The following is a 27,065-nucleotide window of genomic DNA, read 5'->3' on the forward strand; positions in this document are numbered from 1 at the left end:
GATATGTGATTTTATAAGTAAGCCAACTCATCTTCATTAAAAGTCCACGGAAGTCCACATTCAGAGGGGCCCAATGAATTCCAGTCACTATACGGAAAGCTATTTATTTAATGTTCTCTCTTTGACTTCCAAGAAGTTCACCAGCTTGCAGAAATAGGTCATTAGATTGGTCTACTATAACTCCAAGTACCATATTTTTCAGAGCATAAGATGCACCAAGGTTTTGAAGAGGCAAAAAACGGCCCATTTTTGGGGAAAACTGTCCCGTTTTTTGTCAAAAAAAGGGCATTAGGAAGCTTATAGAGTGCTCCCGGTTGCTGCGGGGGGCAAAATTGAGCAAAAAACGGCACATTATTTTATCAGTTCTGCCCTCCCCAGCCCCCAGGAGCTCTGAAAGCTTCCCACAAGCTATGCACGGCCATTTTGGTGAAGGGGCGGGGTTTCAGGAGGCAAAAACTGCTGTATTCAGTGTATAAGACACACCCAGATTTTCAGCCTCTTTTTTGAAGGAAAAAGGTGCGTTTTATACTCAGAAAAATACAGTATATCTTCTGTGTTAAGGGGTATGTGTACATTGTTGTTTGTCAGTGTATGGGTTAGAACACCTAGTTTCCTTGATTTTCTGAAGCAGCACGGTTTTCAAAGCAAGTTTGGGTCTTGTCTTAGTGAAGAAGATCTCGTATTATGAGCATTGAACAGTTGCATTTTGTCTATGAGATTCATTACAATTTAATTTCTGTAATCCTACTTTCCCAGGTCCGGCAACGAACTTTTAATAACCTGCCTGTTATCTCAGCTAAACAGAACCATAGTTCCATTCCCAAACACATGCTTTCTCTTATTCACAAAGACACCATTCTTCAATCCAACTCTAAGGCTTATCCTAACATTTCCAAACTGCATGGTAAGCAAAGCTTACAAGATCCACCAGCATTAGATCACAGAGGAAAGGGCATGTTGGCTTCTAGACCAGTAGCACTGTTGCCTCTCATTACAATTTCCATGCCAAGCCCTCAGGAAGATCCAAAGAAAAGACCCATTTTGATAAACTCTGAAACTAGGCGTGGTTTTCCAGACCAAAGGAACAAGGATAGCGACATGAAGCACTTCCGTGGCTCTCGATCACAAGGATGTAGCCCTGATAGGATGCAACCGCTGGAGGTCAAGTCAGTGTCTTCTCCTCATCTTCCAGAAAGAGATAAGCCACCGTTACCTCCTTATAAAATCAAAATGAACTTCCAAGAGCACAGTGGAGACCAGAGAAGGAAAAACCAGTCTTCGCATTTATACCCAGGTGTTATTTCTCCTTCGAGGAGCGCTCCATCTTTAAACGTCTTGAAAATGCACGATCATCTAGATTTGAGTGCTTCTAGCCCAGCCTGTGTCTTGAGGTATCACAAGATACAAAATGACCGGAAGAAGCACCATGTATCTACGGAGAGTGTCTTCGAACATCATCACATTTCTGTTGCGCACCATCAGGCACAGATGCCGAGGAAAATGATAGGAAAGAGCACGGAGCAATTTCTTGTTCCTTCTCTGGATCTTTCTCCACAAATTTCTCAGTGGAATGTATCCAGAATGGAACCCTTATCTCCCTCCTCTCGCTCAGTATCTTTAAATGCCCTTTCCTGTTCTTCTAACTCTGAAGTGATTTGGCCTTCTGAAGGCTCCCATGGCAATTCCTCTGGTACTGCTATGCCGGTGAATCTGGGTTCATTTTCTAACTCTTCCTTGTTTTCTTCCAAACTTTCTCCACAAATACCAAATTCCAAACAGTCATTCGGTTTGCATGTGAACAATTATATGTCTCTCTCATCTAGCACACCTAACCTTCAATATGCTGGACAGGAATACATAAAACCACTTCCGCTGGATAAATTCTTTCAGTAATTTCCCTAGTATTTACCAATAAGCTACAATGTTCTCTCATTCTATAACTAGGGTTTATCAAAAGTTTATAGCATTTCTGAAACGAATAGCTTCAAGCGAGGATTTTTTTGTTGTTATTTTGCTTTGAGCTGCTATCATTTACCATGTGAGTATTTGTAACATAAGCTCTTACAAAACTATAAACAGTTTTATAGCAGGGGTGTCCAAACTTGGGAACTTTAAGACTTGTGGACTTCAACTCCCAGATTCCCCAGCCAGCATGGCTGGCTGGGGAATTCTGGGAGTTGAAGTCCACAAGTCTTAAAGTTCCCAAGTTTGGACACCCCTGGTTTTATAGTTATCATATAGTTAACATATCTCTTATGTTATTAAGACATATTCCAGCTCTTCTCTCCTCTAGCATAGTATCTGCTGCAGCATCTAAACATGAATTATATTTCACGTAATGTGTTATATTTTTATCTCATTTAAATGCATACATCTGGCAAACCTCAGCTCATTTAATTTGATAACAGCATTCCAGTGTTCCATCAATTCCTATTTGGTCCCATTTCTAATTAAACATGATCAAATGCTGTTGCTCTTTGCCAATCTTTCCTTGGTACTCAATAACCAAGTCACCTAGCTACATTCTGCTCCTCGTTTTGAAAGGAACTTGAAATGGTTCATTCTCAATCTGCTGTTTTCTGTTAAATTCGAATTTGAAAATCCAGCAGATGTTTTCTCTCTTTTTGGAGGAACAGAGAATAAATTAACAAGGGTTGTATTTCGGTGTTCCCAAGAAGGAATATATATGCAGTGCAAATTGGGGGGAAGTATTAAAAAGAAGGAATAACTTTATTTTCCTTCTTTTTTAAGATTTCATAGTTTCAAATCATTTTGTTACTCAATGCAATATATTTGTTGCAATGCTCTTTAGCAATAGCAATAGCACTTAGATGTATATACCGCTTCATAGTGCTTATGTAGCCCTCTCTAAGAGGTTTACAGAGTCGGCATATTGCCCCCAACAATCTGGGCCCTCAGACAATTTGCAATTGTTCAGGGTTTCGTGCCAAAATCTTAACTTGTAGTCAAGCAAGCTTAGCTTCTATTGACTTACAATCATACAGTTTTCTTCGTGGGATAAGATAGTGGTTTGCCATTGCAATGTGCCAAGGTGATTTGCCATTCCAAGATTTTTTGTTTAGTTTCCCAATTAGCTTCCACCCTGGATTTCACAAATTGTCCTATCCAAATGCATAAGATAAGGTTAGAGCATCTTTAGCTCTAACCAAATGCTTTGTGGGTTATTTTGTTTTGCATTGTTGCATTATCTTAAACATGTTCATAGTCTCCCATCAGCTGCTGCATAACTAGTTTAGCTAGATTACCACATTCCTCTGAGATTTTCCATGTTATAATCTGTCACTGCACGTGGATCTTCTCCCACTATCTGAATAAAAAGGCAGCATATAGAACAAATAATTGAATGTATAACTAGCTTCCTTCTATATTAGGGGGAGACCTTAATTTCCCTCCTACCATATGATAGCAATGCAATAGAATAATTAATAGATGAATGAATGCTTTATTACTAATAAAAATGCAATACTTGGCATTTTCTTTTTATTATCAATATATCTTTTCCAAATATTGTTATTAAAAACAAGCACATACACTTACAGACCCGTTATTTTAAGGCCATCTTTTTTTAACACAGACACACATTCTAGTCTTTTGGAAGAATATAAATCTTGTTATATTTTTAACACTCATACAACATGGTATTTTCAATTGAACTTTCCATAAGCAAACTATTTTTTTTTTGGCTGTTTTGCTTTGAGTGCAGGTGTTAGAGCTCCTATTGAAAATATTTTATTTAAGTGCTTAAATAGAAAAGTTCAACTGCTTTCTTAAGACTCATTATGTTAGCCTACTGATGGACTTTCAAATCCATTATGAATCTGTAGATTTAGGTCTTTTACTTCTAACCAGATATTATTAGGGAACAAAAAAACATTTCAGCTTTAATTCCTGTTAAGTAAGTAAGCTCCCCATTAGGAGAGCGAGTGTGCAGAGAAGCGTAAGGAGAGTGGTATGGAAGAACACGCACAAACTAGTATACAGGGACACCGAATAGTATGAATAATAGTAGTTTACTATGTGGAAATATAGAGGTATTCAGAGTTCAATTTACAGTCCAAGTCATATACAGTTCAGTTAGTCAGTTATCAATGTTCTCAGTTAAGGAATGATCCTTCGAACACAGTCCAGTACCAAATAATCAGTTTAGCACACAAAACAGCTAACAGTAACAAAAACACAATAACTCACGATACATCCACCGGTCAGCGTCTTAACAAATAGAGAGAGCTAACAGTCATTCTGGCTCCCTCTTATGGCTGCTTCAGGTAACAGCAGCCAATCACATTACAGCAGTACTTAAAGCTACAGCACTACCATCCTGGTTTATATATTGCTAACCCAACTGTTAGCTTACATTCCTAACAATCCCAGTAACAAAACATAATTCTGAATTATCAGCCTGACGTTTGCCCTAAACTCAATGGGCACCTTGTATGTTCAAAACATGTTGAAGATTTGGTGGAGCATTTCAACATTAAGTTCAAAGGATCTTTTCCCCTATCCTGCTGTTTGTTTATCTGTCTCTCAACTCCTTTCCTGTTGGAAGGTTGGGATAGTATACTAATACTTAAGAATTAAGAACTTAAGAATTTTGAAGATTCCTTCCTAATGAAAAGAAGGACAATGGGGGACATGATAGTACTACTCCAATATTTGAGGGGATCCTAGAAAGACGAGGGGGTCAGACTATTGACCAAAGCACCAAAAGGCAAGAGAAGAAACAATGGCTGGAAACTTAACCAAGACGAGAAGCAACCTAGAACTAAGGAGAAATTTCATAACAGTAAGAACAATTAACCAGTGGGACAGCTTGCCTTCAGAAGTTGTGGGTGCTCCATCCCTGAAGGCTTTCAAAAAGAGCCTGGAAAACCATTTGTCTGAAATGATACAGGGCCTCCTGTTTGAGCAGGGGGTTGGACTAGAAGACCTCTGAGTTCCCTTCCAACTCTATTATTCTATGCTCTATACCTTCCACAAAATATACTCATGCAACTAATACCTTTTGCTGTTCAAGTTCATATTCTCTGAATTCCAAAGCAAACCAAAAGAAAATTTTGATATCTTTTCCTTTCCTTTCCTTTCCCTTCCCAAAGAGGCCCAGTGAATTTTGTCAGCTTTCAAAGGCACCTTATGTCTCTTGTTGTCTTAAAACCCTTCTGCAAGGGAATGGATCTATTGTAGAAGAGCAGAAAAAGGGCCACAGGCAACCAAGGAAATCTGGAGTGCATTGGAAGGATGGCTGTACCTTTTTTGATTCTGCTAGAAAAAAAGTAATAGCTGAAAGTAATTTTGTGTAATTCTACGTTATCTACAAAAATCTAATAAAAGCATTTTAAACATGAATCAGTCTAAATTGAAGGGCAGTTTTCAAGATCTCACATCCTTTTATGAGCATAAGCAAAGGAATGCATGCAGACCCCAAATATTCTTATGCTTATCAAACACTAGTTGCGGCTTCAATTAGCTGCTATCGTGGGAGGATTTTGTGGTCTGTAATCTGACATGCTTCATATCTGGCTGCTGCTGGCATCTTTCTTTTCTCTGGGGTCTCCAAAATGAAGATGTATTTCCCCCAAAGTTATTTTCATTCCTTGAATGAAGAAATCTTTTTGTAGGCAAGGCTGTCCAGGAAGGGTGGGCTGTTTTATATTCCATGCATGCTCGAAACTAATTAAAAGAAAAATCAAGTGCTTATTTTAAAATATTGGTTGGAGATGTTAATAGAAGAGGCGGCATAACTTTGAATTCAGATTGTAAAATGCTTTTTCTTTTTAACAATTGGTGGCAGTGAGGGAGTTGGGGAACCTCTATATGTATTCCCATTGCTGCTAAGACTAATTACAGCTTAAATAAAAGTTAAACTGCTTTTACTCCAAAGTGTGGTTTGTTCAATTGTCTACCAAAGTTTATAAACAACAGTGAAAGCTTTGACAAGTGTGCAAGTTGCTGGAGAAAGGCATTGCGTGTCATGAAACCTATTTGTTTCAGCTTTTTCTTAAATTGGTGTAAAAATCTGAGGAGCTGAAGTAAAATCTGCACTCAGTCCAGTGAGTTTGTTGTGAATGAGATCTTCAGAACTCGAGTCCCAAGTGTGTGTTGCTTTGTGTAACTGAAATGCTGTTAAAAGTGGAGTGTTAATAGGTAATACTGTATAAGTGTATCTCATACTTAAAAATAGCTTGCCTCTCAGCTTTTCTGTACAGTCTCAACGAGTGTTTGGCTGATGGTTGTCTTGGGCAGAAGAGTGGGACAGTTTAAATGATAAGTTGGACGTATTAATAAAAGACTGCATACATTGACTTTTAATTTAGATCGTACAATTTGTAATAGTTGGTGGCAATAAGGGAATTGGGGAGACTCTGTTTGCATCCTCATCTTTGACTTAAGCATAAATAATAGTATTTTATCCAAAATTCCCCAGAGGCATGTAGAAGTAAATTTGCCATTAGGTGAATGGCAATCTGGTATTCACAAAATTTATAGCAATTTGTTTTACTAAGAAGTGCTGCTGTTTACTTTTCCGGTTCTCCTGGTGAACATATTTGGGAATGGCAAAGAGATTTGGCATAAAATAATCCGGGGAAATCTACCATGTTTCCCCGAAAATAAGAAAGGGTCTTATTTTCTTTTGACACCCGGAATAAACACTTGACCTTATTTTCGCGGAGGTCTTATTATTTTTGAGGTGCAGGAGGCAGCGAATGTGGTCACCCCATGGCTGCTGCTATGTTGCGCGTCACTGGACCTGCCACTCTTTTTGCGGCAGCCATTAGCGTGACAGAAGGAGCGTGGTGGCTAGGGTTGCAGTAGCGGCCATTAGGTAAGGGCGTGTGGGGTGCATGGGGCATGTTCCCCCTCCATTTCCCCCCCTCCAGCCTCGCCTCATCTCATGTTGTTTGCGCTGCAAGCAACCAGAGGAAATGGCGGGAACCGGCTGTGCATGCATTTAAATATTTTTAGGAGGGCTTATTTTCAGGGGAGGCCTTATTTTAGCGTATGCGCTCAAAAGCCAAATTGGGCTTATTATCTGGGGAAGTCTTATTTTCGGGGAAACAGGGTGTTTAGTGAATTTGAGTAGATTTCTCAAAGAAACAACTGCACTCTGTTTGCACAAAGAAATAAAGTCTTACCAAGTTGCCTTTATTAAGCCATATAGGAGAAAAGCACCTTCCAGATCAGTCTAGCTTCCTTTATCATAAATATTGCCCACTTGAAAGCTGATTTAATTATGCAAAGCATTGTACCACATCAAGCCTGTTTAATAACGAAGTGCTTGAAAGTTTGGTGACGACATCCTAGTTCATGGGTTGTTTGAACCTTGATATTCTGCCTTAATTTGCTGCCAGGGCTGGCTCAGCCTGATATTTAATGATTGGATTACATCCCAGAATGCACTGCTTTATTTCCTCAGGGACTGGAGAAAATACTCTGGGCTTGACTGTTTTGGCAGCTTAGTCAACTGCTTTATGGTCATTTGGAGGATGGCAAACATGAATTGAAGTTAAAAACAAATAAGCAAACATAATTGCCATAGGATCAAACAGCATCTGGAGCTACTTGCTGGCTCAGATATTGCAGTATAAAGCCATGTCAACCACGTACAGATATTATCATTATTATTTGCAAAATTAAGTAATTACTTCCTTTTATTAGGGCGGTCTGTTCAGGATTAGAAGGTTGGGTGGTGGAAGGGAAGGATGGAGTTGTGGAGGTTGTTATTCATACTTTTGCAGTTGGGTTTATGGTTAAGAGAGAGAGAGAGAGTGGCCAGGGCATTGAATATAGGACATTATAAGCAATATGTTCTTGCTTTGTCCTCTCCAATTCCCACCCTTTTAAAACCTATTCTTGGTGGCGCAGTGGTTAGAGTGCAGTACTGCAGGCTACTTCTGCTGACTGCAATTTAGCAGTTTCAATCTCACCAGACTTAAGGTTGACTCAGCCTTCCATCCTTCCGAGGTGGGTAAAACGAGGACCCAGATTGTTGGGGGCAATAGGCTAACCCTGTAAACCGCTTAGAGAGGGCTGTAAAGCATCATGAAGCGGTATATAAGTCTAAGTGCTATTGCTATTTCACAGAAAGGGGGAATGAGTCTTTTTGGAAAGAAGAATCATTACCTCTTGGCTCATTTTTTTTCCAAAGAAGAGTTCTTCCACCACTTTTCTGAGTGTAACAAAGGCAACTAGGCCGTTGCAAAACAGCTCACAATCATACTGTCCTGCATTTGGCATCCTAAGGATAACCGAACAACATTGTCCTATCTGTCTAGACCAGGGGTGTCCAAACTTGGCTGGGGAATTCTGGGAGTTGAAGTCCACAAGTCTTAAAGTTGCCAAGTTTGGACACCCCTGGTCTAGACCTTGTTTTACCTTGTGAATCTTTTTTATAGCATTGTCAGACTAAGAGCACTACCGAAGGTTGGTAAGCAAAACATTGGTGATGGTGAGGGTCTGTAAGAACTTTTTTTTAAAATGCAGGTATCCCACAAATTAAACCTTTGCTGATTATCATTCACCGTTGATTCAAATCTGGCATTATATTTTGTCTGAAAGGGTTTTATTGTTGGCATAATTCTTTTAATCAAGATATCCCATTGGATTCTAGCTCTGTTAATTATTACATATGTTAATAAGAGTGTATCATTGCCATTCCTTCCTGAAAAGCATTTAAACATTTGTTTTGATACTCGTGTCTTCAAAAGAGATCAAGCACCTCTTTGGAACTCAAGTGGTAATCCAAGAATTCGAGAGCCTCTAAACTAGGGTTTCTCAAAGCTTTCCTGCTGAAATTTTGTACTTAAACTTTACACTACTTTAACATGTGTAAAGGCTCCCTTTGGCAGGTCTGTGTAATTCTCTATTCAGGATATGCCACCTTTGAGTTCAGCCATTGGGATGCATCTCTTCCTAGATTAGGGGCATACATAGTTCCAAGATTTTCTACCTAGAGTTAGGAAAGATTCCTACTAAAACCAGTCAGTTTAGATAATTCAGAAGTAGATGGACCAGTGTTGTAATTCAGGTTTCAGCAACTTCCTGTGGTCCATGTATTATACCAGAACAACGGATGATCATTGCAGTTTCTTTGGTAGGAGGTATGACTGGAACAACAGATCATGCAGAAATTCTGTAATTGAGGAAAAAAATGCTTTGAACCTCCAGCAATCTTTACTGCTCTTTTATCTTGGTACGCGGGCCATGTTTTAATCTGCCTTGATGTAAAGTTTGGGAATCTGCTTTTCTTGGGGTGGGTGTTATCTTCTGGCCTTGCCTTCTTATTGCTTTTTTTGAAACCAAAAGCTGCTTGTTGTATGTGTATCCAGTAAATTGCTTCTTGGTTTCATTATGCTACGTATGCAGTCCCATCCCTGCAAAGTCCTCAGTGTCACAAAAGCCACCAAGGAGAGGAGACGGATAAGTCTGCTCTGCATTTTTGCATCATCTTTACCTGTTGCTCTTTTGTGGGGTTTTCTTTTCTTCTTTCTGCTGCTGGATTCAGAGCAGGAAATTTCCCAAAGATGAAATTTATGAATGGCAGGAATCTATGATCACAGCTGGTATAATCTGGCATAAAAATGAATTTTCTTGCTTTTGATTTATAATCTTCTGGAGAACGGTATATACTGTCTGTCTGTCTGCTTGGGCAAGTTCTAGAGGGCTGCTATATCAAGGCGTGTAGAAAAATGTACAAAACCTGTATAGCCATTTAAAAAAGTCAACATCTAAAATATAACCTGCTAAATATAACCTGCAAAGCACATTTGGAGCCAAATTCATAAAAATAAAATAATAGATTATGTTACTTTTTTTTTAAAAAAAAAGGACTTTCATATGAGGATACATATATATTTGGATTAACTTCTGCCAAAGCAAGGGGGAAAATAGGTTAAAAGATGTTGGAAATTTGTCCTGCAACCTGTTTTTATATACATAGATGCAAGAGCCGCTGTGGCACAATGGTTAGAGTGCAGTACTGCAGACTACTTCTGCTGATCACCGGCTGCCAGCAGTTGGGCAGATCGAATCTCACCAGGCTCAAGGTTGACTGAGCCTTCTAACCTTCCGAGGTTGCTAAAATGAGGACCCAGATTGTTGGGGGGCAATATGCTGACTCTGTAAACCGTTTAGAGAGGGCTGTTAAGCACTATGAAGTGGTATATAAGACTAAGTGCTATTGCTAAATGTTATTCACTTATTGCTTTTTGTCACTTTCAGTTGACTGCTGTTTACTGAGTTACAATCTGTTGGGTCTACACTTTAGCCTTCTTGCTGATTATTAGGAAGCCATTTAAATTGAGCTGATTGACTATTTATTTATATGACAAGAGGTGGAACTGAGCCACCATAACTAATTTTACGGTGTTATTTACTAATATGAAAGTCCTCCAGTGTAGCCACCATTCATAGTTATCTGGGATTACTTTTGTCTTTGGAATGGCTGATTGGGAATACAGACTGAGAAAATGGCTCTACAGGTTTCAGGGGTATTATGGACAAGGCCTTCAGGCAACTTGAATTCACAGCTCCCTTTTCTCTTCTTGCTTCAGGTTGAAGAACGTTCCAGACTTAACCGGCAAAGTTCCCCAGCCATGCCTCACAAGGTGGCCAACAGAATTTCTGACCCAAACCTTCCACCTCGATCAGAATCCTTTAGTATTAGCGGGGTGCAGCCTGCTCGGACACCACCCATGTTGCGATCAGTGGATCCACAGGTATGGTGTCTTGGTAAAGCCTCTTGTTCTTTGCTTCTCAGCTACAGCTCAGACAAGAATGTGACAGATTATTCTCATCAAAGGTAACGTCATCTCTAAACAATTACCCTGTCCAACAAGCATTAACATTTCAGAACAACGCAGTCAAGTTCTGCATGTAGTTTGTCATAGATAATTCAGTTCCACTGCCAATGGCAGTGTTGGCGAACCTTTTTGGCACCGTGGCTGAAACGTGTGCCAGAAACCAAAAGAGCAGCTATCCAGTGTGCATGCGTGGTCCTCCAGTTTCTGACATGCGCATGCACACCGGCCAACTGGTTTTCGTGCAAAAGAAACCAGAAGACCAGGTGGCCATTGCGCATGCGTGTGCCAGAAACTGGAAGATCATCTTTCCGGTGCACTCATGGGCAATGGCCACTTGGTTTCCCAGTTTCTAATGCTCCTGCACATGTGAAGACCAGCTGGCCGATGTGCCGGAACCCGGAAGAGCAACGGGCGGTGCCTCGCGTGCCCCGGAGAGATGGCTCTGCGTGACACTTCTGACACACGTGCCATTGGTTCACCATCACGGGCCTATGATCTGTTTTCTCCTTGTTCCCTTATCTGAGAGGAATTTTTTTTAAAAAAATGTGGCCTAGCTGTCACAACCACCATATTGTCCTCTGGATAGGGAATTATAATTAAAATAAAATTAGGGATTTTTTACTCATCCTGTTATTGAAGTACAGTAGGTGTCTCTTCATTATTTGAGGTCATTCAATCCTAAGAGATGTTCACGAAAATATTATTTGAGGAGGCTGATGAATAAGACGTGCAAGTCCCGATGAAATAGCATGTATTCCTTATTTTTCTGGAAGAAAATGTAATCCATGGAGCTGCTTTTGAGACAGCAGATTTCATCTGGGCTTCTTGTCTTGGCCTTTAGGAGAAAAAGCAGTGGTAATGGAAATTTTTGGATGGTTGAGTGACCAGAAATAACAGGGGGGAAGTCATCATGGGCTGGAAAGAGAACTTGTAGGCAAGATAGGGAGGTAATGTGGGTCAAACCTTGTGATCACTTGTTATTTTAGACAGTCAAATAGACGTTGAGCTAACTGCAGGGTAGGGGCAATGAAAAATGTATCAATCTGCTCTTAACCTTGCTCTTTGGGAGAGAGGTCAAAAGTCAAGCCGTAAGGAAACATGCTCCAGGAATTCTGATAAATATTTAAAATGGTGTTTCCAGTAATGTGGAATTGTGTCTTATCTTTTTCTCTTTTGGGATAAGCAGTGGCATGCATGAAAAAAAATCAGAATGTCTCGTTCAAATAATATACGGTAGATTTCATTATTATTTTAAAAGCCCAGTTCCTGTGAAGCTATTCTGGGATGTGTTTGCCACATGCTCCAAGGCTCCACAGAATTATATATGTGAACACATTTGCATAATACATATTTAACTAAATTGTGAATGTGACATAATGAAAGTATATACTGTAAGATATCAGCATATTTGATAGACATCCAGAGAATCTGCTGTGGAGCAAATTTGGCTTTGCTGCCTCCTTCGATTCTTGGTAATATGAGTGAAATTAATAGTACCGTATTTGTCTTTGCATTTCCATGGTTCCATTCATAATCTCATCATCAGTTCCACTCCAGATCATCCTTTTTTCTCCTTCAATTGTGCAAAACAACAACAACACAAAACCTCCCCACATGCTCCTACGTTAGTCAGCTTGCTTACAGGACGATAAACCAGTGGTTTCCATGAAAGAAAAATGAGAAGATAACATATAAAATGCTGCTTTGGTCCAGGATGGCAATTCTTCCAGCTCGCTTGTGACCCATTCTTCCAGTTAAAGTAAAACAAAATATTGGTCAAGCTTTTTCTTTGTTTGCTTATATAATTGCTTTTTTTCCGCATCTTTTTTACCTGGCATATGTCATTTACAGCATGGAAATGTGTGTTTGTGTTAAAACTAAGGGAAATACGTAGTGTCCAAGCCCCCTTTGTGTCAGGCGCATGTCGTGAATAGTTTCAAACAAAAGCTTTATTGTTAGTCCCATTGTTACAAGAATCTTGCCAGATTGAATGCATTGTCTTGTGAATGGTGAGATAAGGCTTCAGGGATTCTCGGGGAAGTCAGGCCTGTGCCGCTTTCTTCAGTGCAAGGATTCTAAGCTTGATCCCTGCTTAACGCCTCCCTCTAGTCTAGCTGGAGAGTCCATCACACTTTGCCCCTAAAATAATATAAAGAATTTAATATCTTACAGGAGGTATAAATAAGCAACTGAATACAGCAGACAAAATTATGAGGTCCTTTGGGGTTTTGGTTTTTCCTTCTTGTGTGAACTATTAACTATTGTTGGTAAGGATTTATGGCATATCAGCTGATATGGTGAGGATATCATGGATCAGACAAACTAAGATTTAATGTCAGCATGACCCGTGTCTGTCCAAATGATATTTAGATTCACGATTTTCATTTTATTTTCTCTTGTAGCTATCAAACCAATTGCAAAGTTACTTTTTCCTATTTCTATTTTGGCAACTCAGTGCAACCCAAATGAGGAGCCACCTGCATTTCTGTACATGATTCCTAATCATTATAATTTTATAGTAGTGTAAATGCAGAAAGCATTACACTTTTCGACAACTCACCTGAAGCACCTGAAATCAGCCACTCCACTTTTTGAAATGTTCTTTTAAAATAAAGACGCTGAACACCATGGATCTGACATACCAATCCAATGGGTGGAAATAACAACAATAATCTATGGAAAAATCAAGTTTCCTTTGTTTCTGGATTTCATAGACCATGCCAAATGAAACAAACATTTCATATGTAATTTTCTTACATCATTTCATAAATAACACATTATCATATAACAAAAAAAAAAACCTATGCTTTAACGGATGTTCTTAGAGGAACAGAATTCAGGCTGAATAAGGAATCTCATCTTTGGCATTTCCTGACCTTCATCCACTTATTATTGAAAGATCTGAATTTTTTTTAAAAATCAAATTCATTTTAAAAAACAAAAACAAGACTAAAACGAAACTAAAATAAAAATTGGGGAAACAAATATTTTTTTTTAAAAAAAAACGTGCTTCGTTATACTCTTTTTAATAACTTTTTTTCCAACTTGATACTTATGACTTTGTTTTAACTTGGTGCGTAGATTCCACATCTGGTCAGTGTGAAATCCCAGGGACCTTCCTTGCCTGCCTCTCAGTCACTGCATGAACAACCCACAAAGGGAATGGCTGGGTTGCAGGAAGCCCTAACGGTGACCTCTCACCGCACTGAGATGCCAAGGCAGAACTCGGACCCCACTTCCGAAAAGCCTCCTCTCCCCCCTCGTGTTGAAAAGTTTGATCGAAGTTCTTGGTTACGACAGGAAGAAGACATTCCACCAAAGGTAAAAAAAAAAATTAAAAAAGGAATCGTGCTAAGTTGCAAAATTTGGAATAGGAAATAGCTTAGACTTCTGTGACGGCGCTGCAAATCTTAGCAGGGGCTCTATCCCAGTATGGCCCTGGTGACTCCTGCATTTTGACGTCCAAATGCATTAATACTTCAGGACAAGCTTCAAATTCCTTTGAGGGCAGTAACTGTAGCTCTGTGGTAGACGACAAAAGAGTAACAGGTTTGGCCTCCAATAGAACTAGTTTGAGCTGCCAACATCCGGATGCTAAGGTGGCGCAGTGGTTAGAGTGCTGTACTGCAGGCTTCTACAGCTGACTGCTAGCTGCAGTTTGGCAGATCGAATCTCATCAGGCTCAAGGTTGATTCAGCCTTCCATCCTTCCAAGGTTGGTAAAATGAGGACCCAGATTGTTGGGGGCAATGTGCTGACTCTGTAAACCGCTTAGAGAGGGCTGTAAAAGCACTATTAAGCGGTATACAAGTCTAAGAGCTATTGCTATTGCCTGCTAGAGGACAGCAAGGAGCTACTATACATAAACTATATAATTGCTACTCTGAAGTGGTTGCCAGGTTTTGCTTTTGCTTTTTTTTTTTTCAATCCAGATCTGGTAAACCTAGTCCCCAGCAGCTCACTACTCCATTCATTCATTCATTCATTCATTCATTCATTCATTCATTCATTCCATTTATATACTGACAAAATCTAAAGACTTCATTATTTGCGATAAAGCAAATACTTTGAAAACAAAAGCACAGTCAATCCAGTTTAAAATATGAAGAAGCCACTGAGACGGAATAGCTTGCCCCCAGAGTTTCTGCCAAAGAGGAAATTCATCAAGCAAATACAATGCCAATTTCCTGCAGCTAAGAAGCATCCTCGGGTTTTTTGAAATACCACATCAGAGCCACTTTCCAAAAAGTAGTTAATGGGGCCATATGAAAACTTAATTGGTTTTCCATTTCGGTGTAATTATAATCAGAATCAATATATAATATTCCTACTTTATATTGCAATTAATAATGATCTCTTTTAGTCTAATTGCAGCGGAATAAGACTCTGGAAGATATTTTAGCATGATGTGCAACCTTATGACCTCAGGTTATGAGGCAAACATAATGATCTGGATAAAACCAAATAAAAATTCCTTGATTTTCCATAGCTTCTTGGCACGAGTCCACTGCATAGTTAAGGAAATCCATTGATAGCTATTGACTACCTGTTAGAGATGTATATTAATCCAGTTCTTAAACTATAATGGCCAAAGCAATGAAGTTTTCAATCTGCAGGCACCGCCTGACCTCTAATGGTAGTCATATCTTCTGAAAATAGGCAAAGAGGCTCATAGAAAAGTTTCTCTCCCCCCCCCCCCCCCCATAACTTCCCTAATCTGAACCCAAAATTATTCTGGACAGGCCCTCATACCCATAAGAATGAAGGGCATATAACATGTTATACAAATAATAAAAGCTAGCTAGGCTTACCAGCTGTAGGGAGACAGCCCATCCTCAAATGTGTTCTAGTACAGGAAGTCTTTGACTTACGACCACAACTGGGCACAAAATTTCTGTCGCTAAGTGAGACAGTTGTTAAGCGAATTACTATACCCCATTTTACGACTTGTCTTGCCACAGCTGTTAAGTGAATCAATGCAGTTGTTAAGTTAGTAACACTGTTGTTAAGGGAATCTGGCCTCCCCCATTGACTTTGCAGGTCAGAGGTTCGCAAAAGGAGATCACATGATCCCGGGACGTTGAAACCGTCGTATCTGTGAACCAGTTGCTGAGCACCTGAATGTTGATCACATGACCATAGGGATGTTGCAATGGTCGCGAGTGTGAACAAAAGTCATAAGTTACCTTTAGAATAGAATAACAGAGTTGGAAGGGATCTTGGAGGTCTTCTAGTCCAACCCTATGCTCAGGCTGAAAATCCTATACAATTTCAGAGAAATGTTTCCTTAGAAACTTCCAGTTTTAGAGCATTCACAATTTCTGGGGGCAAGTTGTTCCGCTGATTAATTGTTCTAACTGTCAGGAAATTTCTTCTTAGTTCGAAGTTCCTTCTCCCCTTGATTAGTTTCCACCCATTGCTTCTTGTCCTGCCCTCGGGTACTTTGGAGAATAGGTTGACACCCTCTTCTTTGTGGCAGCCCCTGTCACAGTGCCGTTGTAACTTTGAACGGTCACTAAATGTACTGTCGTAAGTTGAGGACTACCTGTACAAGTTGTTTTCTTACCTACATAGAATATAAGAATGTTTGGCTGAATTTCCTGTTCTTCCTTTAATCAAATGATCCTAGAGATAGAATCAAGCGGGATTCTATCAGAGGGATGGAATCAAAATCACGTGAAGTGTTCATACCACTTTATAATGCCTTGGTATGGCCACACTTGGAATACTGCATCCAGTTTTGGTCACCACGATGTAGAAAAGATGTGGAGACTCTAGAAAGAGTGCAGAGAAGAGCAACGAAGATGATTAGTGGACTGGAGACTAAAACATATGAAGAACGGTTGCAGGAACTGGGTATGTCTAGTCTAGTGAAGAGAAGGACTAGGGGAGACATGATAGCAGTGTTCCAATATCTCAGGGGCTGCCACAAAGAAGAGGGAATCAAACTATTCTCCAAAGCAGCTGAGGGCAGAACAAGAAGCAATGGGTGGAAACTAATCAAGGAGAGAAGCAACTTAGAACCGAGAATAAATTTCCTGACAGTTAGAACAATTAATCAGTAGAACAGCTTGCCTCCAGAAGTTGTGAATGTCCCAACACTGGAAATCTTTAAGAAGATGTTGGATAACCATTTGTCTGAAATGGTATAGGGTTTCCTGTCTAGGCAGGGGGTTGGACTAGAAGACCTCCAAGGTCTCTTCCAACTCTGTTATTCTGTTCTAGATATGAGCTACATGGGGATGTGTGTGTTGGAACCTCTAACAGAATATACCAGCCAAGGCAAGAAGCAGACATCAAAACCATCGATTGCTGCATGGAATCTAAGGCAGGAATAAGATCTCAGTCTGAACCCAAATCCTTATAGCATTCCCCAGCATTATTTTGGCTACGGCGTTCCAGGTTCCAGCATCAAGCCGTTAAAAGTATATATGCATGAGATCAATACGCTGTGCGAGCTGACATATAATATAAAAGGCTGTTAAAACAATGTTGCAGAGGATGTGGCATGTCTGTCTTTTGTCTTCCCTTCCCTTCTCTCTCACTCCCGGCTTTGCATTTAGAAAAGAAATCTGCAGTAAGCACAAAACTTGCCATACTGGATCAAACCTGTAAGCTTTCCAGGCTGACATCATGCCTCCAGATATAATCAATATTAGTTAGAATATTGTACAAACGCTCCAGAATCTTAATGCTCTCACGATTTGATGGTAGCAGTCGCTCTTTAATTAATGCCATTCCATAGGCACCTACTTAGAATTAAGTCCCACTGAAATACATGGGATTTTCTCCTAAGGAAATGACTATTAGGTTGCAATCTAAGGCTCTGTTCCAAACTACTAATGCAGATACTGCTTTGTTTTCTTTAAGGCTCTTATAAAAAATAGTCTCTCTTTCATGCTGAATCTTGGATTGCACAAATATGAAAATATGAAAATAAAGGAAAAAACAAATAGCTGATCGATTAAATCAGATATAAAGAGATGCTCCTTGTATATTTTTCCCCCAGAGAAAAAAATTACACCGGTGTCATGAACAATTTATACAATATTTACTGAGAAAGATTAGGGATTTCTCTCCCCACCCCCCAATAATTTCTTTTCAAAATAAGAAGGTCACCTTAGATTCCCCAGGAACAATGGTGAAGAAAACAAGCAAGGTTTTTGTGTCCAATCTTAAAGGGAGGAAGCCGTCTTGAATTCGGGATTGTCTTTGTGATTAGGTAATTGGGCAATAAGATGACCACAGAGAGATCTCCAACCAGTTTAAGAGATGGAGCTCTCGGTTAACTGCATTTTAGAACCATTACCTATGGATAATGTGTTAAATTGCTTGAGCAGTGGCATCAACAAACTTTTAATCCCCTGAGATTAACACTGAAAATGAATTATTCACATGAAGTAGAGAGGCAAAATAGTTATAAAGTACTCTTTTCGAATAAAATTGCATGCAGTTAGAACCGGGTTGTCTATGGAGATTCTCAGTCATTCAGGTCATAGTTGTGCCAAAGGTCCTTTTTCAAAAGTCAACTGGACCTTATTTTTCCTTGAAGACATTTCACTTCTCATCCAAGAAGCGCCTTCAGTCTTTAAGGAAACCGAAAGGTCTTCAGGGAAAAATAAAAGTCCAGTTGCCATTTGAAAAAAGCACCTTTGGGACCAGGTTATTTGTAAATATTTTATCTATGAAGAGTGTGCAAAAGATTTCGTGTTGAAATCTTCTGTGTATGACGTTATTCGTGAAATACTCCATTTCATCTGCAAATTGAACACTTTGGAAGCATTAGAAAACGCCCCTTAACGGAAGCACAAGAAAAATGTTCACATATTGGAAACACAAGAAAATGCCCTATAGCCTGCCTCAGCAATGGCTAACCTTTTTGTCCTCGGGTGCCGAAAGCACGTGCCCATGCCCATAATGCAATGCGCACACCACCACCCCTGTTTGCCCCCTCTGGATGTGCGCACTCCCCACACTTTCCCCTCTCCCCATACATACATTCATGACCCACCGTGCCCCATTTTGGGCCTAGCAGGCCTCCCTGCAGCCTCCTGAGACCAAAAATGGGACACCTGGCGGAGGGGGCGTGCCGCAGCCTCCTGTGCTCCCCCAGGCCACCCTCACTTGCATACAAAACCCCCGGTGCATGCACACATGACCCCCTCCACGCATGTGTGTGCATATCCCGCATGCTTGACAGAGACCCGAAAAATCAGCTGGCCAGCAGGAGGTATGCGTGCATGCGCAGTGGAGCTGAGCTGGGGCGATGGCTCGCATGCACGCAGAGAGGGCTCTGTGTGCCACCTGTGGCACGTCTGCCATAGGTTCACCATCATGGGTCTATCTGATGGTAGCACAGAGGATTTCGCCTTTTGTGGCACCGGTGCTATGGCATACCCTATATTTCTATGTTCCACCAGCCCCAAAATGCCATGTTTCTCACTTCTCTTTTAAAAAAGCCACACACATAGTACCTTTTTCCATCGACATCCTTATCACTAACTCTGCCTAACATTCCATTTAAAGGATATTTTTTCTTGTGTTCTTACTCCATTTTATTTTATTTTCTACCTTAATGATATGGTTATAGAAAATTGCCTCAAGGTTTTCTGTAATTAGAAGGATTATAAAAAAAATATTATCATTCCATTATTAATGTCACCACTAATAATAGCAACACATTCTTCATCAGTTCAGCAGCAAGGTCACAGTTCAAAGTATGTGCCTATTATACAACATTCACTCCACATAACTCTCTTCCATTTTATCACATTTTAGATAGCCATAACTGTGGAATGGTGTTTCTCTTCAGACCAGTTCAGAAATAATTTGTTGTTTGAGATCACAAACCATCACAGGAACATCTGTACATAATTAAAAATCTGAATGTGTATATAATAGTCAAATCTACCTCCCATAAATATTTGTCTAAATAATCATCAAGTATTTGTATATTCATAATGCCTTTTTCTCTTTGAACAAGGCCATTGCTAAACAAGCTACTTTATGGCTTGCTTTGGGATTGGGCTGTATTTCAGACATACTTTTTATGGAGAAGATCCCAAGTTCAGTCCTGGGCATCTCTAGTAAATATGGAAAGAAAAAGGTGGCTAAAAACTGAGTGGCAGCAAAAGAAACCCAAACCCTTTCATCCAACTCTGATGGGGAACTACAGTTCCCATCACCCACGACTCTGCTTGTACCATTGAGACCCAAGATCCAATAATATTTGGAAGGCTGACTTCCCCACACTAGGGATAGACAGTACCAATCTAGATGAACCAATTATCTGGCTTAAAATAGTGCAAATGCATATATAGGGCAGTAACGTCTTGATATTCGCATCTCTGCATTGCTTCTTATTGTCGTATTTGTATGGCCTATCACGCTAATGCTCCATTGAATTTTTGTATGCCTTGTTTTGAGTTAGCGACTGTTAGAATCTTCCAGTGGCTCTTAATCCCCAGGATAACATTAAAATCAATAGTGTTGCTGAACTTCTTCTCTGCAGTCAATGTCTCATTATAATAACAAAATGCCATCATCATCGAGGGACGCGGTGGCTCAGTGGCTAAGATGCTGAGCTTGTCGATCAGAAAGTTCAGCGGTTCAAATCCCTAGTGCAGCATAACGGAGTGAGCTCCCATTACTTGTTCCAGCTTCTGCCAACCTAGCAGTTCGAAAGCATGTAAAAAATGCAAGTAGAAAAATAGGAACCATCTTTGGTGGATGGTGCGCCTTCGGCATTTAATCATGCCGGCCACATGACCACGAAGACTTCTTTGGATAGCGATGCTCTTCGGCTTTGAAACGGAGATCAGCACCGCCCCCTAGATTCAGGAATGACTAGCACGTATGTGCGAGGGGAACTTTTTACCTTTACCTTACTATCATCATTAATGTCATTGTAATATAATATGTCTTGGACCCAGAGCCAGAAGATCCAGATTCTAGTTCCCAATCAATCATGGAAGCACACTGGATAACTACAGGCCACTTGTGGACTCTCAACCCAACTCACTTCCCTGAGTTCTTGTTGTAGGGATAAAAGAAGAGAAAGTCCCCCAATGTAAGCCACTTCAAGCTCTCAAAGAAAATTCCTGGCTTCTGATGAAAAATGAATGTTCTCTCGGTTTCTGTGGGACACAGTAGGACAGTTCTCCAAAAATCTGGGAACTTTTAGTTCCCATATATGACTTTCTGCAAACCATATATTGGTGTAGCAACTTAAACATCATCAAGCCTTTATTGAAACAAGTAAGTTACCCTACGGAATTAAAATGAATGCATTTCAGATATGCTATTTTCCCTCTTAATAAGGTGCTGTGAAAACACCAGGTGCAGTTTATAATTGCTTCACTGAAAAATAAATAAATAGCTCTATCTTTCCAGAAGAAATTAGAGGACATTTCACTGGCAAATTTGCCTAACCTGGTAGTCAGTCATTCCCTGTAATATGTTGGACAAGTCCGGGAGGGTCTATGACCATTTGACATGGCCAACTTGCCACAGCCAACTCGCTGCAGGATAACTTGCGTGGGGCAACTCATTGTGGGACAAGAGTTACACTAATATCAAAGAAACAATGGAATAGAATCACTCAAGAAAGGATGCAAAAGGAGGGACAAAATGAAATGTGCATGACAAAAAATAAAATAATTGTTATTTCTTTTAAGTAATTAAGTTGGATTGTTCAATTGCCCTGTGGCAATTGCCCCCGGCGAGTTGGCTCTTGGCGAGTTGGCAATGGTGAGTTGGCCACAGCGAGTTGGCCACAGCGAATTGTCTCATTCTACTTCTGGCAGCAGAACTTCAGTAGTAGCCAGCATGCTTTGGGTTTTCTTACAGGTGCCTCAACGAACTACTTCCATTTCACCTGCATTAGCTCGGAAGAACTCACCTGGGAATGGGAATGCTCTAGGACCTCGACTCGGATCACAGCCCATAAGAGCAAGGTAAGGCCAACCAAGATAAAACTTACTGTCCCTACATCTGAAGCGCTAGATTTAGAAAAGAGGCACAGCTGAATGTTCTCTGGAGGAAGAATGTCTTATTTCCTTTCCCCAACCCTCTTGAGATGTGGATAAGAGGATCATAACACGTTAGAGAACCTCCTACCTTATTCAGATAGTGTTGAATAGTGGTGCACAATGAGAGAGGCATGTGGGAGAGCACATATTTTGCATGAAAGTCCTGTCCCTACCATTTTTAGTTTTAAAAAAATCTCAAAGGAGCATGAACATAATGGACACATACCGTATTTTTCGGAGTATAAGACGCACCTTTCTCCCTCAAAAAAGAAGCCTCTTCAAAATCTTGGTGCATCTTATACTCCGAAAAATACGGTATATGGAAAGATCCTGGCTGGTTCGAGCAAGATCCCATCAAGCTCAGTGTTGTGCCATAAAAAGGTAACCAGATGTATTTGGGAAGCTCATAAATCATCTTAAAATTGTGATAGCCCTGTTCCCACTGTTATTTAAGATACCAGTTACTTGTTCACTACCTGTGTTCAAGGAAGTGATATTGGGTTATCAAAACAAGTAACTACTGATAGTCCTCTCCACGATTTTGTCTGGTTTCCCCTAAAAGCTGCCTAAGCTAGTGGTCCATCACAGTAGCTGATGGAAGCAAATTTGACAATCCCAAATCTTCCTATGTGTAATTTTAGCAGATAACTACATTGTGAAATGGGGGGGGGGGGGGAACCTATTGGTCTCCGTAGTAGCATCGATTACCCCCTCTTCCCTTCGGTTCATCTTGAATTCAAAACCCCCAGTTGCTGCAGTCTTTTAATTGTCCCCTTTTTTGCATCTCCTCTGTTCATATCTTGGCCAGCACCTTTTCAGATATTTCCTGAAATTCTGGGGATCCATTGCCTTTCAGAGTAGATTATTTGTTTATATTTCAGATGGATGGATGGATGGATGGATTTAGATTTAGATTTAGATTTAGATGTTATTTTTATCTTTCATATTATGCTGGGCAATAGACCTTACTTATTTCAGCTCTTGATAAATGAGGATTTAATCTGATTTAACTAAGCTAATGCATTAAGAGCAAGAGGATTGATGTAAAATAGGAAATAGCTAAGATTTATTTAAGGCTTTGGCAAGCATACATCTCCACAATATTTCAAATGTCCTTTCTGGCATACAATAGCAGCAATCTTTGCCTAAAAGGATGTAAGTCTTGGATCTAGGAGTTCTTGCTCTTTCTTCAATTAGTTTGTGTTTTGCGTCACACTGCAGATCCTATTGCAGTGATAAAATACAAAGCAGCCATAACCCCAAGACTCTTTTTTTGAGCACCGCAATGTACAACAAACACGGTCTAAGTAGAAGATTGAAAGGTTTGCTCAGAAAGGCAGCAAATTGTGGATTTTCCCTAGGAAACCTCACTCATACTGCATCTAAACTTCCAAATCTAGCAGCAACCAGTCTGAAAATATTTGTGTTGTACTCAGGCATAGAAATGTTTCATCTTCCATAACTGCCTTTCCCAACCGGATGGAATTTGGGGTGTAGGGTTGGAAAACACAGAATAAAACTAGTCAGTTATTCTTAGAATGACCCACTTTAAAAAAGTTAATCTATGTGTTATTTGCCAATATAGTTTTCCACTCAAGGTGGCATGCATAAAAGCTACCCTGCTTTATTTTGGACATAGCTGCCCTTTTCTCACCTTTCCTCCTTGCTGGGATCTGAACTCTTGAGAGAAAGAGCAGGGTAGGGTTTGCTAATCTCACTTTAAATATAAGAACAGTTTAAGAGCAGCTACAGAAGATTGGATACGAACCAAGAAAACTGAGTTCCAGCACTTACCACCTCTAGAAGAAAAGGTGGAATGTCTGTACAATAGGCACATATACGTGTGTCGCCCCCAACAGGCAGGATTTAAATCAGGGGTGGGATTGAAAAATTTCACCAACCAGTTCTCTGCCCAGTTGCTGGGTGGACATGGCCATGAGGGGTGTGGCCTACTCGGGCTGCATCATGGTGAGCGGAGGGTGGTTTTGCCCTCCCCAGACTCCGGAAGCTTTCCTCAAGTCTCCAGGATGGCGAAAATGGCCTCCCCCAGGCTCTGGAGGCCTTCCAGAGACCGGAAAAGGCCCATTTCCGGACTTCCGAGAGGCCCATTTTTCACCCTTCCAGAGCCTCTACCGGGCCCTGCACTTACCTAGCATGATGAATGGGCCTTGTGGAAACTCCTGGGAGAAGCGGGATGGGGTGGGCAGGGCCAGCCAGTCCTTCCAACTACCAATTCAGGGAACCAGATGTAAATTAGCATCCGGTTCACCCAAACCAGTCCGAACCGGCTGAATTCCATCCCTGATAAATCCAGATTCCTCTTGTTCAAGTCTGACTTTCTGTTAAGGCATTTGCCTTAAGCTTCTTGAAGCTAGGCACTTGGTTGCTGCTTGGAGCTAGGCACTTGGTTTTCAAATTCAATGTCCAATGTTAGAATTTTGTTACGCTATGTAGGCAATTTTCACTAATATTGTGAGATCAAAGAAAAGATTGGACAGGATAAAATTAGAATCCTTCAGCTAAGAAGCTCCTTCTAGGCGTGTGGTACTTCGTTTCTTCTAATACCTCACAGCCAGCCTGGAGCGGGACAGTGTGAAAAAACATACCTGGGCAGTGTGTTCTACAGTAAATGAATATTCACATCTGAGACTGAGACTGGGTCCTTTCAGTTATCTCAAGATCAACTCATTTGTTGCCTTTTGGAGGGAACTAGAACAAGGCAAATAGATTAGTCAATATTAGTTGGTGTATAATCCATGGTAGCTGAAATACACATACATCATAGAATATTTGCAGCTGGTTTCAGAATGACTTTTTTTAAACTTGCTATTTACTGATTTCCTTAATTTGATGACTGCCATCCCATTACTCTTAATGACTTTATTTTGGTCGTGCTACTGCATCTCCTAACATATCTCGTATAAGTCAGTTTTTTTAAGATACTGTTTTTGCAGAAATTAAGGAAATCAAAACGGTATGCTGCAAAAAATTTAAATAAATGGATGATCACAGATAAGGCACAATATTTATTTGATGGTTATTTATTTCTCGAAGATCATATCTATGTAATTAGGTTGTCCCTTGTTTCCTATGAAGCTGTGATTACACATGCAGATATTAGATAATACAGTTCATCTAGTGTCATCCAGGGTCTCTTATCATCTTTTCCAGAGGTTTGATTAGAGAATTGATAGTACCCAAAGCCAGCAATGATTTGTAAGCCTGGTCCGCTGACATAATGGGAAATGATAGCTTCTCACTCTGTGAAGATATTGTGTAGGGCTTTCAGGCTTGCACAATACTCGTTCACTTTTCCTACTTTACAGCTATAAGAAATAGTTTGGGAACGTTCCTGCAGGGTCTCAGCTTTACGGTTTGGTAGCAGTGCTTTGCCTTATTCTATTTGATCTTTGGGTCAACAGGTAATTGTTGAAAGAACAGAAATAGCAGTTTTCTCCCTGGAGGAGAAGAAATCTACTCCATCCCAGTGCAGTAGTCGTAAACTTGTTTGGGGAAAGGGAAAGACCAAGCATGAATGACATCGGTTATTTTTTTCACTGGAGTTTACAGTGAAGTTTTATCAATTGGCTCTTTTGGCTGTACTTCAGTGATTAAATTCATTTTTTTTTACTATTGGTTCCATGGGCGTGGCTGGGTGGGCATGGCAGGGGAAGGATACTGCAAAATCTCCATTCCCATCCCACTCTTGGGGGGAGGATACTGCAAAATCTCCATTCCCATCCCACTCTTGGGGGGAGGATACTGCAAAATCTCCATTCCCATCCCACTCTTGGGGGAGGATACTGCAAAATCTCCATTCCCACCCCACTCTGGGGCCAGCCAGAGGTGGTATTTGCGGATTCTCTGACCTACTCAAAATTTCCGCTACCGGTTCTCCAGAACCTGCTGAATTTCACCCCTGCTCTACTTAATGACTAAACTTCCAATTTAATCTAAGGGTCCCCAAAAATGATGTTCGTGGTCTTCAGCCTCAGTTTGCTCTCTTCTGACGAAAGAGGTAGCTGTGGTTTAGATGCTCATGGCATTAGAAACCAGAGTAGCCTGGTTGTTGTTCTGTTAGATCCCTGCCATCTTCAATATCAAATGTCTTCTATGAACACTTGTAGCATTGACCAAGGGAAGCATCAAAGGGTCCTCTCCCACCTTACTAATTCACAAGAATCTTTCTAAAGTATTCATGGAATAGATGAATAGATAAAATGAGAGCCAGTTTGGTCTAGTTGTTAGGGCACCAACCTAGAAACCAGAAGATTGTTATAGTCCTGCCTTAAGCATGAAAGCTGACTCGGTGATTGGATAAGTCTCTCTCAGCCCAACTCACCTCACAGGGTTGCTGTTGTTGGGAAAATGGGAGGAATGTTAAGTATGTTTACTACCTTGAACTATTTATAAAAAAATAAAATAAAGGTGGAAAACAAATAAATAGGTACAACATCCTCTTCTTCTTTCCTGTTCCCAGTAACCCAGACCTGCGGAGAACAGAGCCCATCATAGAAAACCTGATACAGAGGACAAGCAGTGGCAGTTCTTCCAGCTCCAGCACCCCCAGTTCACAGCCCAGTTCACAGGCCGGCTCCCAGCCTGGATCCCAAGCTGGCTCCAGTGAACGGAACCGAGCCAGAGGTGAGATCTCAGCCCACTCTCATACCTACTGTTTGTCCTCTTCTACTTTCATTTTTGCTGCTTGAAATGCCCCACCCATTGGATTATCATCTGACAACCTGTAATGCTAGAAAGAATTTTCATTTCTCCCTGTGTCCTTAACTCTGTTTGTGTTTTGAATATCTGCCTTCCTAGGTAACGCTAAGGGCAGGATATTTTAGCCATGGTTATTGGACAAGCAGTATCACCTTGGTTTGCTAATAGTATTAAGTCATTTGGTTGATACATCATGCTAAGCCACAAAGAGGTGAACAACCTCACACTACCAATCAGCAGAGAATGCCCACAGGTGCCAGGCTTCTGTCCAGCTCTAAACCATACATATTTAGTCCCCATTCCACAGGATCACAAATTTGTGGTTAACTTGTAAGTTGTGACGAGATCTCTAAAATCTCATTACATTTAGCTTGGGGGACAAAATGTTAGTTCCTGAGTGAAGGATGCTTTAGGCTTTCAATGTTGAAGAAATGGATGCCAGTAAGGGGGGAGGCAGTGTACCAATTTGCTATCTCCTCTTTCTGCAGTAGAGAACTGAA

General features: G+C 40.5%; 1 protein-coding gene across 9 annotated transcripts in view; it reads left to right on the forward strand.

The window, feature by feature from the left end:
* Positions 1–27,065, forward strand: part of TNIK (TRAF2 and NCK interacting kinase) — a 381,221-nt gene that overhangs the window by 300,990 nt on the left and 53,166 nt on the right. For 7 of the 9 annotated variants that reach the window (XM_081954743.1, XM_081954744.1, XM_081954747.1 and 4 more), the window contains exons 15-18: positions 10,569–10,733; positions 13,899–14,138; positions 21,665–21,771; positions 26,327–26,490. In XM_081954743.1, coding sequence (XP_081810869.1) covers positions 10,569–10,733; positions 13,899–14,138; positions 21,665–21,771; positions 26,327–26,490 — 676 coding nt within the window. The remainder of the gene's footprint in view (positions 1–10,568; positions 10,734–13,898; positions 14,139–21,664; positions 21,772–26,326; positions 26,491–27,065) is intronic. The other 2 variants (XM_081954750.1, XM_081954751.1) reach the window with 2 other exon arrangements.

Source organism: Natrix helvetica (assembly GCF_964273705.1).
Source record: "Natrix helvetica genome assembly, chromosome: 5".
In the NCBI taxonomy this organism is placed as follows: domain Eukaryota; kingdom Metazoa; phylum Chordata; class Lepidosauria; order Squamata; family Natricidae; genus Natrix; species Natrix helvetica.